The sequence below is a fragment of the Scyliorhinus torazame genome, chromosome 9, assembly GCF_047496885.1.
Source record: "Scyliorhinus torazame isolate Kashiwa2021f chromosome 9, sScyTor2.1, whole genome shotgun sequence".
Taxonomy (NCBI): domain Eukaryota; kingdom Metazoa; phylum Chordata; class Chondrichthyes; order Carcharhiniformes; family Scyliorhinidae; genus Scyliorhinus; species Scyliorhinus torazame.
This window is the reverse complement of record NC_092715.1, coordinates 266,844,862-266,861,833: the sequence shown is the minus strand read 5'-3', so window position 1 is coordinate 266,861,833 and position 16,972 is coordinate 266,844,862. Positions and strand designations below refer to the sequence as shown.

Here is a 16,972-nt window from a genome sequence, read left to right as displayed (position 1 = left end):
ATACGTGGGTTTTTAAACAAAAATAAACCCACTGAAACTAAGCGAAAAGGGCTCAAAGTGCCTTACCCTAGCAGGAGCCACCTCACGCACGTCCTCCCCTACATAACGCCCCCGTATGGCTCAATATTTTGTTGATAAAGTTTTGTTTTAAAATACCAAAGCTCTACTTCTTCATGCAATCACTCCTGGAGCGATCACTCTTTCCGCACTGTCTTACAAATAAACTAAAATATTGGGGTTTGGGTCCAGTACCCCAGCCACTGTTGGGGTCTGGTCTGGGATTGTAATACGCATGCATTCTCTCATTCTCTCTGGTGCGCACACACGCATTCTCTCACTGCCTCACACTATCACTGTCTCACTCTCTGGCATGCAAGCACATATTCTCTTGTTATCTCACTCTCTGGCGCTGTGTTAACTGTTGTCCCACCGTGCTGCCCACTCTGCTATTCAAAAGTACTTCATTGGCATGAAGTACGCTGGGCCATGGTAAAGGGCTTTATGATTGCATGTCTTTCTTGTCTATCCATGTGACTCAGGAGTGATTTTTTAAAAAAAGGTTTAACTCTCTGTTTTGAAGGGAAAAAATAGCCAGACAGCATTACATACACTTTGCACTATTCATTCTTATAATTACCCAATTGCCTCTTTCCTTGACAAAAGGCTAAGTAAAGACCAACCTTCATGTATATAGCATCTTTATTGTAATAAAATGTCCCAAGAAACTTCATTGGAGGTCTGAAGGTGGATAAGCCACCTGAACCGGATGGACTACACCCCAGGGTTCTAAAAGAGATAGCTGAGGAAATTGTGGATGCATCAGTGCTGATCTTTCAGGAATCACTGGAGGCAGGAAGGGTCCCAGAGGGCATGAAGGTGACAAATGTAACACCACTGTTTCAGAAGGGAGGGAGGCAGAAGACGGGAAATTATAGGCCGGTTAGCCTGACTTCAGTCATTGGTAAGATTTTAGAGTCTGTTATTAAAGATGAGATCGCGAAGCACTTGGAAGTGCATGGTAAAATAGGACTGAGTCAGCATGGCTTCGTCAAAGGGAGGTCATGTCTGACAAATCTGTTAGAGTTCTTTGAGGACGTAACAAGGAAGTTAGACAAAGGAGAACCAGTGGACGTGATTTATTTAGATTTCCTTCCAGAAGGCCTTTGACAAGGTGCCGCATAGGAGACTGTTACATAAGTTAAGAGCTCATGGTGTTCAGGGTAAGATCCTGGCATGGATAGAGGATTGGCTGACTGGCAGAAGGCAGAGAGTGGGGATAAAGGGTCTTTTTCAGGATGGCAGCCGGTGACTAGTGTTGTGCCTCAGGGGTCTGTGCTGGGTCGACAACTTTTCACAATATACATTAATGATCTGGAAGAAGGAACTGAAGGCACTGTTGCTAAGTTTGCAGATGATACAAAGATCTGTAGAGGGACAGGTAGTATTGAGGAAGAAAGGGGGCTGCAAGAAGGACTTGGGCAAGCTCGGAGAGCGGGCAATGAAGTGGCAAATGAAATATAATGTGGAAAAGTGTGAGGTTATGCACTTTGGAAGGAGGAATTTAAGCATAAACTATTTTCTAAATGGGGAGATGCTTCGGAAATTTGACGATTCTCGTAAGGTTAATGTGCAGGTTCAGTTGGCAGTTAAGAAGGCAAATGCAATGTTAGCATTCCTGTCAAGAGGGCTACAATACAAGACCAGGGATATACTTCTGAGGCTGTATAAGGCTCTGGTCAGACCACATTTGGAGTATTGTGAGCAGTTTTGGGCCCCGTATCTAAGGAAGGATGTGCTGGCCTTGGAAAGGGTCCAGAGGAGGTTCACAAGAATGATCCCTGGAATGAAGAACTTGTCGAATGAGGAACTTTTGAGGACTCTGGGTCTGTACTCGTTGGAGTTTAGAAGGATGAGAGGGGATCTTATTGAAACTTACAAGATACTGCGAGGCCTGGATAGAGTCATAGATGTTTACAGAGGATGTTTCCACTTGTAGGAAAAACTAGAATCAGAGGACACCATCTCAGACTAAAGGGACGATCCTTTAAAACTGAGATGAGGAGGAATTTCTTCAGCCAGAATCTGTGGAACTCTTTGCCGCAGAAGGCTGTGGAGGCCAAATCACTGAGTGTCTTTAAGACAGAGATAGGTAGGTTCTGGATTAATAAGGGGGTCGGGGGTTATGGGGAGAAGGCAGGAGAATGGGGATGAGAAAATATCAGCCATGATTGAATGGCGGAGCAGACTCGATGGGCCGAGTGGCCTAATTCTGCTCCTATGTCTTATGGTCTTATAAACACAGATTTAAAACTGAGTAACATGAAATATTTCGATGACTGAAAGCTGGGCTAAAGGGCAGGTTTTACAGAGTATTTGGGAGAGAGAGAGGTGGGGGGAATTTTTAAAAAAAAGTTTTTAATTGGGTTTTTGAACATCGTATATTTACAGTATTGTACACAGAATGAAATATAAAAAAACAAACTGGTGGGATATTGTACACCAGCTCAAAAACAGCAACCCTGGATAGTTAGCGATATTACGTTTAACAAATAAGTAGACACGTGTGTGTGGGGGGGGGAGGGTGGGGGGGACTGGGGAGGTATATATACATTTGGGTGCCAGAGGAACAATTACAGTAGTTAAGGCGGAGGGAATTGCAGAGTTTGGGTACCAGTCAGCTGAAGGCATGGCCGCCAACAGGGGAAAAATTAGAAAGGCAGGCAGCAATATGTTTAATGTATTTGTTTATGAATTAATTACTCAACAGAGCTGGGCAGTTAACTGTCAGCCATCAGTTAACTGGTGTATTCTCCAGGACAACACCTCTACCAACCCACGTCCACTTGGCAACCAATCAGCACTCACCCCTCGTGAAGTCTATCGTCGTTCCCTTTAGATTTGGCATTCTTCCAAACTTTCCTGATTCGTGCAAGACGTAAATGTTCGATGATGTGTCTTTTCAGCAACATTCAAGGTGTATACTTTCAGTATCTACACTTGTAGATGACTGAGGGAATGACCTAATAGAAGTCTGAAGTTCATAAGATATAGGAGCAGAATTTGGCATTCGGCCCATTGGGTCTGCTCTGCCATTCGATCATGGCTGATCCCATCCTGGCCTCAACTCCACCGTCCTGCCCGTTCTCCATAACTAAGGTTATGAAAGGATTTGATATAGTGGGTGCAATTTTGAGCCCGCATTAGCCGTCAGTATGAGGGTACAAGATCTTGTTTCCCTAATTTCCAAGCTCACCACTCACCCTTGATATAACTAGTTCCCTGCCCAGAAATGTATCATATTTTAATAAATTTACATCTGATGGTACAATATATGTCCCCCCCCCCTCACTAATATTTATACCTCCCCAATGGTTCACAACAGGTTTAGAAAATCTTGAAGCAGTTGCTGGGAACCCACTGGGGTCCCAGTTCCGTTGGTGGGGGGGGGGGGGGGGGGGGGCAAGAACCACGCCCCCCCCCCCCCAGACTGCACTAAAATCTGGAGGGAAAGCTCGGCTGTGTAGCTGGAGAGCAGCACATCGAATTCCTCGCCTCAGCTGGTACTCTGTGCATCGAGGGGAAGATTCCTCCAGGAGATGCAGTGAATTCATTTCCCTCTGTTGGGAAAACTATGTGGCCATTGATGTAAGATTCAATAATCAGTCCAATAGGAAATTCAGCAAAAATCTTTTTATCCAGCGAGCGGCGAGATTGTGGAACTCAGTACCGCCGGGAGTGGTGAAGGTGAATAACACGGACACATTTAAGGGGGGAGCTGGCTGGAGAAATAAATAGAAGGTTATGCAGATAGGGTGGAAGGAATTTGGTGCAGATCGTAAACTCCAACATAGTCCAGTTGGGCTGAATGGTTTGTTTCCATACTGTAAATGCTATGTATGAAAATTGCCAAATGTAATAGAGGCAGGGAGGCATCTGTGCCCATCATCTCGTTGCAGTATGTACTGAAATGTGACATAAGTTGTGGTTTAAATACAAGTGTTACATTAGTCTTCACTTTTCTGACGAATTAAGGGACTCCCCTTCCTTTTCATAACCGTAGACAACGTTCATGTTACTCATGTTGAAGAGCGCTCAGGAAGAATTAATCGTCTGGTCACGTGGAGTAGCCTTTATTTGACACTAAAGACTTTGTGGACACAGAAGGAAATTTGGATAATTTCCAAAACCTGACATGTCTTAATTATAACGCCAAGATAATGTTCTGATAATTACCACTGTAAAGTTACTGGATTGTGCCATTGTATTTGCCCCCCCCCCCTCCCCCAACCATGAACAATTGCACCTCCACAGCTTAAGCACTTGAAGGAGATTGAAGTTACTCGCTAAACCTTCAACAGCCTGCATTCATATAGTGTGTTAAAGGTCGTCAGCCACCCGAGCCCCTTCACAGGAGTGTTGTTAGACAGAGACTATCACTGGACCGTGGAAGGAAATACCGGGCTAGGGGACTCCCAGCTTGGTTAAAGAGGAGTGGCAGAAAGGTGGAGTGAGAGGCGGCATGAGGCAGAGAGGCTGAGGGAGGGAATTCCAGAGCTTACAACCTCGGCATTTAAACACCAGCATGGGCCAGGATATGTTGTAAAATTCAACATAATGTGCACTGGGGTGGTGTAACGTGCAGCGGGACTGCGTAACGGGCAACAGGACGGCGTAACGAGCAGCGGGACGGCGTAACGAGCAGCGGGACGGCGTAACGAGCAGCGGGACGGCGTAACGTGCAGCGGGACGGCGTAACGTGCAGCGGGACGGCGTAACGTGCAGCGGGACGGCGTAACGTGCAGCGGGACTGCGTAACGGGCAACAGGACGGCGTAACGAGCAGCGGGACGGCGTAACGAGCAGCGGGACGGCGTAACGAGCAGCGGGACGGCGTAACGAGCAGCGGGACGGCGTAACGTGCAGCGGGACGGCGTAACGAGCAGCGGGACGGCGTAACGAGCAGCGGGACGGCATAACGTGCAGCGGGACAGCATAATGTGCGCTGGGAGGGTGGGTTGAGGTGCTGTATTGTAACGTGCTCTGTGCTAATTCAGTCCAGTATTTACAAGCTGGCTGGCATTGCTCTATCGGTTACAGCTTCAGGAGAATGCACAATTCTGCCCGAAATGTTGCTTATCTGTATTTTTCTTTAATTCATTTTTGGGTTTTGAGTGTTGTTGGCAAAGCCAGAATTTATTGCCCACCCTTATGAAAAAAGTAGTGAGTCACCGTATTCTTGATTTGCAGCCATCCGTATGGTGAACGTGCTCCCTCAGTGCTGTTAGGGAGGGAGTTCTGGCTTTTTAAAAAGCAGCGACAGTGAAGGACCCGTGATAGATTTCAACGTTGGGGTGGTGTAGTGTTGGAGGGGAACTTGGGAGGTGGTGTTCCCATGTGTCTGCTGCCCACGTTCTTCTAGGTGGCAGAAGGTGCAGGTTTAAGATCAGGAAGTGAAGTGCTTTTTGAAGTGGTAGGCAGTGTTGCCATGTAGGAAACATAGCAGCCAATTTGTACACAGCAAGATCTCACAAACTGCAGTTCGATGGCAGCCAGGTCATTTGCCTTAGTGACTTTGAAGGATATTGACCAGGACACTAGGGAAAGGTCCCTTGCTCTTTGAAATGGTTCTATGGAAGATTAAAATCTCTTTTTTAAAATGTTTTTACTTCGTCTCCAATCTAGCAAGTCAATCTCCTTGGTTGACCTAAAGTGACACATCTTTGAGTATTATGCAGTACTTTACATGGGAATTTTATATTTGTTTCCAGTTGTGTAGTTGCTTCAGGTGCCTTTACAAAGCCCCCTTCACACCCTCTAAGCGCCACTACCAGCATTTGTGTTTTTAAATGATATTGTCCTGGTTACACTTGGTATGGATTAATAATGGAGATTAACAACCACGTGGGAATCCCAGACCCCTCAGTGAGCTGCTCCTCTCCTGCTCCTTATCTGGAGTGTGATCTTTTGGTTGGGACATTAAACCGAGGCACCCTCCGCCCTTGTGGCCTTAAAAGATCCTACGGCATTCCTTTGAGGAGGAGCGGGGAAGTTCTCACTGACATCCCATATTTATCCCTCATCCAACACCTCAAAAAGAAAAGCAGATTATCCGGTCATTATTACGTTGCTGTTTGTGTGACATCCCGCCCCAACCCCCCACCCTCATCTGCCACTGCCACCCTCGTTCCTGCCTTTGTTACTAATCTAAGGCGCTGCTGATGGCCTCCCATCTTCCACTCTCTGTAAACTTCAGCTCATCCAAAACTCCACCCAAACTCGTGTTAAATCCCACTCGCCCGCCAACTCTGCGGCTATCGACCCATCCTGGCTCTCAGTCCAGCGACTCGTGTACAATCCCAACCTCCCACCTCTGTAACCTCCTCCAGCCCATTCGCCCTCTGCCATCTCTGTGCTCCTCCACTTCTCTTCTCCTGAGCCGACCCCGGTTTTCTTCACCTTCAGTGGCCATGCCCTCTGCTGCTGAAGGCCTGAACTCCGAAACACTCTCCCTATTCCGCCCTAAACTCTCTCCTTCAAGGAGGTTCTTAAAGCCAAACTCCCAAACCAAGCTTTTGGTCACCTACCCTAACCTAGCTTCTTGTGCACTTTGGTACTAAATTGTTTTTGCTACATTGAAAGGTGCTATATAAATTCAAGTTGATTTGTTTTTTAATTCATGGGAACTATTTGTTAACTTGCAGCTGGAACTAAGTGACAACAGGATTTCTGGAGGGTTAGACGTCCTGGCAGAGAAACTTCCAAATCTCACACATCTAAACCTCAGCGGGAACAAACTCAAAGACATCAGTACATTGGAACCTCTGGTATCTCGCTTTATTTGCTGTTTCTGTTGTTGAGTCTTAAAATGTCTGCTGTGCGCTCTCCCTGCACCTGCTGGCTGGCAGGATGTTACAATCTGCTGTTTTCTCTTTAAGAAGGTCAGCAGATTTTGCAAGAATGTATGTCTGTGATAAATGCCGTTGCATTGATCTAAATATAGACGTAAGTTGGCAGGATGGTGTAAAATGTCCCCATTTGAAGATGGGGCGGGGGGGAGGATCTTAAAATAAAAAGGATGTCTCGTCCGCTGACTCTGCCCTCCCCCCACCACCACCTGTCCCCTTGTTATGGTGGGTGCGTAGCCGACACTAAGGCTTCTTGAAGTCCTTAACTAGCCAATGAAAGACCTGGCATGGACCTTCTGCCTGCGCTGATGGGTGGGGAAAGAGAGAAGGCAAATGGTCAGCCCACTATTCTGCCTACTGGATGTTAAAGGTAGGAAGGAAGGGAGTACCCCCTTCAGGGGTCCCCTGTGTCCACTGGGGGCACTGCCCCCCAAGATAGTACCCCACTTTGTGCTTCCATATGCACACACATCCCTCTCTCACACACACATGCTCCCCTCACACACACCTTGCATTCGCTTCTCTCTCTCTCACACACGCTCATCCTTTTCACACTCGCCCACACACGCACCACACGTATGCACACATGCGTTCTCTCTCTCTATCATATGCTCTCTCTCTCACCCACACCTTTTCCTCTGATACGCACTCATTATGAACTCGCACGCTTGCACATACTCGCCCCACTCTCACTCTCACAACACACTCTTGCCTCTCTCACACACACACACACACACACTCGTCACCCCCTCTCTCTCTCTCACACACTCACCACACAGACATGCACACTCCTCTCACACACGTACGCACACACTTGCCTCTCGCACATACACATTCTTAAATCGCACGCGCACACACTCGCCTCTCGCACACTCGCCTCTCGCACACACTCGCCTCTCGCACACACTCGCCTCTCGCACACACTCGCCTCTCGCACACACTCGCCTCTCGCACACACTCGCCTCTCCCACACACACTCATGCTTCTCTCTCTCTATTCTACTCTCTCTATTGTATGCTCTCTCTATTGTACTCTCTCTCTCTATCGTACGCTCACGCTCTATCGTACGCTCAATCTCTCACTTTTGTACGCTCACTCTCTTTCTATCATACGCTCTCTCTCTATCTTACGCTCACTCTCTCTATCGTATGCTCACTCTCTCTATCGTACGCTCACTCTCTATTGTACGCTCTGTCTCTCTATCGTACGCTCACTCTATTATACGTTCTGTCTCTATTGTACACTCTCGATATCATACTCTCTTTCTCTCTCTATCGTACTCTCTTTCTCTATCGTTCTCACTCTCTTATCGTAGGCTCTCTATTGTATACCCTTTCTATCATATGCTCTCTCTCTATCATAATCTCTCTTGTATGCTTCCGCTCTTGTACGCTCCCTCTCTCGTACGCTCCCTCTCTCGTACCCTCTCTCTAGTATACTCTCTCTCTAGTATGCTCTCTCTCTCTCTAAGATCTCTCTTTCTCTAGTACGCTATCTCTTTCTCTCATACAGTCTCTCTTTCTCTCTTGTACGCTCTCTTTCTCTCTCTCGTACGCTCTCTCTCTCTCGCACATTCTCTTTCTATCGTATTCTTTCTCTCTCTATCGTACGCTCTCTCTCTCGTACGCTCTCTCTTTCTATCGTACTCTCTCTCTCTCTCTCTCGTATGCTCTCTCTCATACGCTCACTCTCTCCCTTGTATGCTCTCTCTCGTACGCTCTCTCTCTCTCTCTCTCTGTAGTATGCTCTCTCTCTAGTAAACTCTCTCTTTCTCTCATACACTCATACGCTCTCTCTTTGTCTCTCATATGCTCTCTTTCTCGTACGCTCTCTTGTACACTCTCTCTCTCGTACGCTCTCATACGTTCTCTCTCATACGCTCTCTCTTTCTATTGTATTCTTTCTCTTTCTCTTTATCGTACTCTCTCTCGTACGCTCTCTTGTACGCTCTACCTCTCTCGTATGCTCACTCTATCGTACACTCTCTCTCTCCATCATACTCACTTTCTCTCTCTCTCCCTCTCTATCGTATGCTCTCTCCCCCTCTCTATCTTGTACCCTCTCTCTCGACTAACCAAAGAATTTAATCCATATGATCGGCTGCAAAGAATTCTCAAAACCTCCCAACAGCATTGCAAATTAATGGAACTTCTGCGTAGTTGATTTGTTTTAATTGTCAAGAAAGTTTGACCTGTGGCATGTTTGGAACGTATTCCGGTATTGGTAGCCACTCTTTTGCCAGCGATGTAGTTGTATCTGTCTGGACTTTCCCGGGAATACTGCCTCCCTTTCTCCCTGATCCTTTATCATTTCCTGTCGGGACGGACAATCGAACTCCATAGGCCTCGAGTTGCTGCTCAATTGTGATGTTTCTCATCGGAACCAGGATTGTGGAATTTTAAGCTTTGTTCAGGACAGGTTTCTGCGAGCATTGATCTAGTTCTGAGCAAATTGCTCTCGAAGCAGGCTCCATTCCAGAGAATTGGCCAGAGACTCGGGGCATGTTTTAAATTTTTGAAAATGTATTCTTTCGTTGGAGACAGGGGCCATGCCTAATTGCCCTTGAGCTAAGGGGCTTGCTCGGCTATTTCAGGGGGCAGATAAGAGTTAACCCCATTGCTATGGGTCTGGAGTCACATGTAGGCCAGACCGGGAAGGACGGCAGATTTCCTTCCCAAAAGGGCGTTAGTGAACCAGACAGGTTTTTATGACAATCGACAACATTTCACAACCATTTCATGGCCACTATTGCTGAGACTGGATTCTAATTCCAGATTTTATTGCCAGAATTTAAATTCGACCAGCTGCCAGGGCGGGATTAGTTTGGATCTCTGGATCACTAGTCCAGTGACAGCAGCACTCTCACCATCTCCCCATTGCCTCATTGGGACTTCCTGTTTTCCCCTCGTTAGGGCATCCAAGGAGACTCTAAAACGGGACAGATATTTTTGGACGCAATGTTCTCACATTGTGAAAGGTTTTAAATTGAAGTTTAGGAAGTGCTGACCCAATCTAAACGGGACAGCACGGTAGCATAGTGGTTAGCACTATGGCTTCACAGCTCCAGGGTCCCAGGTTCGATTCCCGGCTTGGGTCACTGTCTGTGCGGAGTCTGCACGTTATCCCCATGCCTGCGTGGGTTTCCTCCGGGTGCCCCGGTTTCCTCCCACAAATTCCGAAAGACGTGCTTGTTAGGTAAATTGGATATGCTGAATTCTCCCTCTGTGTACCCGAACAGGCGCCGGAGTGTGGCGACGAGGGGCTTTTCCCAGTAACTTCATTGTAGTGTTAATGTAAGCCTACTTGTGACAATAAAGATTATTATAATTTTTTTAGCGTATATAGTTGTATAATTTTAAGTCCATTTTGGATTACTCACAGGAGATAAATTGGCACTCTGAGTAAAAACACTTTATTTGTGATAAAAACGCTTTATTTGTGATCAACCCATTTTCAGCTGAATGAATCAAACTTTACCGCTCTAGACCTAGCGAGGGACATCTTTTGTGAAGCAATTTTTCTTTTTTTTTTAATTGCGCCTAAGTGCCACCCAGCTGCACTGGCTCATGGTGGGTTTTACAATTGCCATTATGCAAATGATTTGGTGCAGGAACTCTGGGGAGTACATTTCAAAACCGACCTAGGTTTGGGCCACAATTTAGAATCACCGATGGTTCCCGGGGTGAGAATCTTGTTCAAAAACATTTTTAGCAAAGAGCAGACTGAGGGGTGACCAGGTAAAGATGCCTGATGATGATGAAATGGCTCGATCGGGTAGGCGTGGAGAAAATGAAGCCATAACTGGAGGCCATCAATTTAAAATAGTCACTAATGAATTCAGTCGGGGATTCGGGAGAAACCTCTTTAGCCAGGGAGCGGGGAGAGTGCGGAGCTCGCTCCCACGGGGAGGGGTTGAAGTGAATAGTGTCGATACATTTAAGGGGAAGTTGGAAAAACACGTGAGGGCGCGAGAAAGTAATAGAAGGATATGCTGATTGGGGGAGGTGAAGTCGGGTTGGGAAGAGGCTTGGGCGGAGCACAAACACTAGACTGAAGCAGTTGGGCCGAGTGGCCTGTCTTTCTGTGGCTGTAGATTCAATGTAATGTTTCCTTCACAGAAAAAGTTGGAAAACCTGAAGAGTCTGGATCTTTTTAACTGCGAAGTGACAAATTTGAACGACTACAGAGAAAGTGTGTTCAAGCTCCTCCCACAGCTCATGTACCTGGATGGTTATGATCAGGAAGATCGGGAGGCTCCTGACTCGGATGCAGAAGTCGATGGGGTCGATGATGACGAGGATGATGAAGGTGAGAACTGCTGTTCTGGAGGAAAAAACAGTAAATGTTCAACACAGTAAATGTGTTAAATTGGTGCACACCGCAATGAGGTGTAAATCTAATCCAGTGTGATGAATGTGGGAATATTACATATCCTATGTACTTAGTGCAGTAAGGGTTAAAAATCGGGTTAGTGTGTGTGACTGCTGCAGTCATGTTTTTTAAAACCCTGGTTTTGAAAGACAGCCAGGCCTTTTGGAGACAGGTGTAATTAAAGCACCATAAAAGTATGGGCTAATGGACTTTTGTTTATACTAAGAGGGTTCCCTGGGGAGTCGATAATTAGAGACATCTTGTTCAGTTTCGTAAATGATGTAGTTAATGGGAGGAACCAGAGGCTGAAGCAGTTTCTGGGGTTTGAGTTTAGTTTTGGATTGGGATGTGAACAGACAAGGAGCTGTGCTCTCAATACAGTTCAGTTAAAGATCTGACTGGGGACAGACTAGGAAACTCCAGACAATGAGTTAAAGATTCGCCTGTGAACAGGGTAGGAGCAATTTCAACGGCTGGCAGTTTAAACCATAGTTAAGACAGGCAAGCATCTGCAGCTGGTTCCTGAAGGATCTCTCTCTCTCAAAGTGGTTTATCCAAGACATCTCTTGACAGCAACTATTCCTGAGTCTGCTAACTGTATTTGAAAGTGGATTGTGACCCGAGATGGGTTTTGTTTGAGTGGAGATAAAGATAGCAGTTAAAGGTTATTGTGCCACGGTATTATTAAGCATTGTTTAACTGGTAATTGTAAGATGTTTGGCTTTATGATAAAGTTAGTAATACTAACTAAAGCATGGAATCATTCGTGGAGCAAAATATCCTTTCCTCGCAGTCTTACAAATAAAATAAAATATTGGGGTTTCTAGCCAGTATCCTAGCAACTGTCTTGGGGTCTGGCCTGTGTTGTAATGCCAGAATGCAAGGGCGCTACTGTCTCTGTCTCTTCTATAGAACGATACAGCACTGAGGATGCCATTTGGCCCTTTGTACATGTGCTGGCTCTTGGAAGGAGCTATGTAATTACTGTAGATCACTGTGTCTCAATCAGCTCAGTATATAAGATGACCCCGTTTTTCCAGCCCCTCCAACTTAACCAACAAAGTACAAAAGCTGGTTTCAAGCTAAAGGTGGTAACATTGGCTATCTTGACAAATTACCACGCTCCAGTGAGAGAATTGGGTGTCAGTGAAAAATTGGCGTGAGAATGGAAAGAAACAGGAATCTGTCTTGAGGACGCCCAAGACCAAATGTACCAGGAGTCCGGGGACCAGACATTGATCTGAGCTAGAGAAGCACATAAAGGAATGGGCCCCAGAAAATCGTCAGAATGGTTACATTGTCACCAGAAATGCAATGCGTGTAGACGCACTTTTAACTGGGCCAAATCAAACCCACCGAGTCCAGGAAAGATTTCGTACTAACAGCTAGTTGGTGCAGTCCACATAATGGAATGAAGCAGTCCAGTGCTGCGACAGAAGACCACGATCGCTCGGAGACCACCAAGACATACCGATGTGAAACTGACCAGTTTCCAGCAATTCTTAATCGGACAACAACAAGGACGCGAGCACCCACGATGCCACATCAGCAACACGGATGACGCAGCCATGAATATTTAAATGTTCAGCAAGCGAACTGTGGGTGGGAAAGTTTGAAAGCAGTTCAGTGAAAATGACAGGGCATGGGAAAACAAGATTCACAGTGGCCTTCGTGGCCCAACGGAACAAAATTAAAGCCCATGGTAATTTTCAAATGTAAGACCATGGCGACCGCCCTGATTCCTGCATGTCGTTGGCAATAGTAGGCAGATGAGGATGGAGTGAAATTGCAGATTGATAAATGTTGGATAGCTATCCATTCACAGGACTAAATCACTGGCTTTAAAAGCAGACCAAGGCAAGCCAGCAGCACGGTTCAATTCCCGTAACAGCCTCCCCGAACAGGCGCCGGAATGTGGCGTCTAGGGGCTTTTCACAGTAACTTCATTTGAAGCCTACTTGAGACAATAAGCGATTTTCATTTCATTTCATTTCATTCTCCTTCAGACCTCCTTTTCTGGACTTCGATTCCAACTAATTCTACGCTCCCTAAACTTGGAATCATCCAAAACCTTTTCCGAAGAGGGAGTCATATTGGACTTAACAGTAACTATGTGTCTCTCGCTGCAGATGTTGCCAGGCCTGCTGAGCTTGTCCAGTATTTTTTGTTTTTATTGGCAGAAATGTTGCGGGGTGCTGTAGTTGAGACTGACCGTTTAGTTCAGTGGGTGTGGAAAAATTCTGGGAAATATATTATGGTTTAAATTCAATTGAATCTTCTATTCCATATATGTTCTCCAATCTGCGTGATGGGGCAAAAGCGTGCAGTTGAAGGGGATTAAAATATAGGATGAGGTCTTTCAAGTAATTGAGTGGTTGCATTGGGATCATTATCCTGGGCAGTTGTCACAGGTTTAGATCAGTTGTGTGACGACTGTGTGGTCTCCCAGTGACAGACCGTGTTAGAAAGTGCAAACTCGCCAGGGGTGCGCAATGAATTTGAAGATTTTTGTTTAATTACTTGTAGAAGGAGAGGAAGAGGAGGAGGAAGATGAAGAAGAAGATGGAGAAGAAGAACTTGATGAGGAGGACGACGATGAGGAGGGGGAAGATGATGAAGATGAAGTCAGTGCAGAAGAAGAGGTAAGAGCTGAGTGGAAAGGTTAAGCCAGTGCCGCTGTTTTAGCACTGGTTGCGGAGTCCACATTGTTTTTTATCAATGATCTCGAGGCTCACATTGAAAAACACGCCTTTGTTGTTTAAAATTGCACTGCTAAAGCTGGTTGCAAATCCTAAGAAATAGGAACCTTTTTGTTAATGGTTGTCGGAAGTAAAAGGATGTTGAAATCAGCACAGTGGCTAATGATGATAGAGGTGGGATTTGGGGTTATTCTGGAATCGTACAGCACAGGACTCCATTTAGCCTCTCTTGGCTCTTTGAAACAGCTATCCAGTTGGTCCCATTTCCCTGCTATATCCCCACAATCCTGCAATTCTTTCCTTTTCAAGTCTATATTCATATCCCTTTCTGAGAGCTCTTGTTGCACCTGCTTCCTAACAACCCACTGTGTGTTTTTAAAAAATTCTCACCGTCTCTACACTGATTCCTTCGCCAATTATCTTCAATCTGTGCCACCTGGTTACTGACCCTCCTGGCCAATGGAATCAGTTTCTCCTGATTTACTCCGTGAAAACCCTTCACGATTTTGAACACCTCTATCAAATCTCCCCTTAACCTTCCTGCTCGGAGGAGAACTGTCGCAGTTTCCACTCGATACAGACAGAAAATGCCGGAAGTACTCGAGCTGATCAGAAGAGAAACACAGAGTTAACGGTTCAAGTCCGTGAGCCGGCTCCTCGATTTTTAGTGAATTGTTGAACTAAAAACTTAATAGACTTGTAGCGATTAAAACATCGTAGAAATGAATGGATAATATTTCCCCTCCCTCTCCGGGCCTTCTCGTTCTTAAATTTTGTCTCATTTTTGTTGAAATCTCTCCTCGCTCTCGCTAATCTCTGTTCTTCCTGTTCCATCCCTCTCATACGAAATCCAACACATTTTCCCAAGCTTTTTGATCTGACAAAGAGCCATATGGACTCAATGTTTTTTTAAAATATAAATTTAGAGCACCCAATTATTTTTTCCAATTAAGGGGCAATTTTAGTGTGGCCAATTCGCCTACCCTGCACATTGTTTTGAGGTGAGACCCACGCAGACACTGGGAGAATGTGCAAACTCCACACGGACGGTGACCCGGGGCCAGGATCGAACCCGGGTCCTTGGCCCCGTGAGGCAGCAGTGATAACCACTGTGCCACCGCGCCGCCCCCGGACTCAGAACGTTAACTCCGTTTTCTCACCCTACAGATGCTGCCAGACTTGCTTGAATTTTTCCAGCATCCTCTGTTTTTGTTTTATATTTATGCATCGTTTGTGCTCACTTAAGGCCATTTTTGTTTGGTAGTACAGAACTTGAATATTGTGGAAACTTTTCATCTCATACTCAGCAGGACAATTCACGAGGATATCAATGTCAGGGAGTACAACAAAGCTTCAACAAAATCTCTCTTTGCGACAGTATTCAAGTTCTGTATTACCAAACTGAATTGGAAAGTGTTCCAATACTTTCCATTTTGGTCATCACCAGGTCAGGTGCGACTCTTCCCCCAACAATGTGAATTAGTCCTAATGCCGGAAGAGGAGGTATCCTAAGGAACCAGGCCGACTCAAATAATCTGGTTTCCATGAGTAATTGTGTGCCATAAATCTGTGTCCACCGTGCGGTAGACAGCCCCGGGTTTGGGCAGTGATTTGTTGTGCCCTCACTGACAACACCATTATTTGTGAAAGATTTAAATCCAGACCCTCGAGGTGAAAGGTTAGTGTCTAATCCGCTGTAACGTCCGTTCCTATAGATTTGTATTTCAAAGTTGATATGATATGGATAGGTCAATGTGAGCATAATTTGAAGCTGAATTATCTTCTGTTCCTGGATACTGGTTCTAAGGTTCAGTGAGTTTCTTTCCCTGCTTCTTTCCATTTCCCATGGGATAAAAAGAGGACATCATTGCTTTGGTCCAATGAAGCTCAGGTTAGACTTCATATGAAGAACTGTGTCCAATTTGGGCACTGTTTCTCAGGAAGGATATATCCATCTTGGAGTGGGTGCAATGCAGAATCACCAGAATGATACCAGGACTAAAAATGTTACAATAAGGATAGGTGGCACAGTTTGATTTGATTTGATTTGATTTATTATTGTCACATGTATTAGTATACAGTGAAAAGTGTTTCTTGCATGCTATACAGACGACGCATACCGTACTAGGGAAGGAAGGAGAGACTGCAGAATGTAGTGACAGTCATAGCTAAGGTATTGAGAAAAGATCAACTTAATACGAGGTAGGTCCATTCAAAAGTCTGATGGCAGTCGGGAAGAAGCAGTTCCTGAGCCGTTTGGTACGTGCCCCAAAGTTTTGTATCTTTTTCCTGATGGAAGAAGGTGGAAGAGAGCATGTCCGGGGTGTGTGGGGTCCTTAATTATGCTGGCTGCCTTTCTGAGGCAGCGGGAATTATAGACCGAGTCAATGGATGGGAGGCTGGTTTGCGTGATGGACTGGGCTACAATGACCACCTTTTGTAGTTTCCTGCGGTCTTGGGCAGAGCAGGAACCATACCAAGCTGTGATACAACCAGAAAGAATGCTTTCTATGGTGCATCTGTAGAAGTTGGAGAGAGTCGTAGCTGACATGCCAAATTTCCTTAGTCTTCTGAGAAAGTAGAGTCCCTCGCACCTCCTCGATGACAGAAGATTTAACAGATGTTCGAATTGAGATGTGCTGCCGACACCCAGCTAGCTGTACCTTACCATCGCCCCCCCCCCTCGATCCCTCCATTGTTGCCAAGTATCTGGCATTCAGCACCGGCTGCTCAGAGATTTCCTCCACTTCCATATTGGCCGGACTGAAGCCATTCCTTTCAGACCCCGCTCTAAACTCAATTCCCCAGCTACCGACTCCATCGCTCTCCATGAAAACTCTGTGCAGCTGAACTGGACAATTTGCAACCTTGGTATCATATTTGACCTGAAATAAGTTGGGGGAGATGGTGGCGTAGTGGTAATAACTTTGGACTGGTAATCCAGAGGCCCAGGTTAATACTCTGGGGACATGGGTCCAAATTCCACCAGGGCAGTTTA

General features: G+C 45.8%; 1 protein-coding gene across 4 annotated transcripts in view; it reads left to right on the top strand.

The window, feature by feature from the left end:
* The window catches only part of anp32b (acidic (leucine-rich) nuclear phosphoprotein 32 family, member B), an 80,897-nt gene that overhangs the window by 49,197 nt on the left and 14,728 nt on the right, over positions 1–16,972 (top strand). For 2 of the 4 annotated variants that reach the window (XM_072517441.1, XM_072517442.1), the window contains exons 3-6: positions 6,701–6,823; positions 11,023–11,212; positions 13,282–13,380; positions 13,802–13,917. In XM_072517441.1, the coding sequence (XP_072373542.1) occupies positions 6,701–6,823; positions 11,023–11,212; positions 13,282–13,380; positions 13,802–13,917 (528 nt within the window). The remainder of the gene's footprint in view (positions 1–6,700; positions 6,824–11,022; positions 11,213–13,281; positions 13,381–13,801; positions 13,918–16,972) is intronic. The other 2 variants (XM_072517443.1, XM_072517444.1) reach the window with 1 other exon arrangement.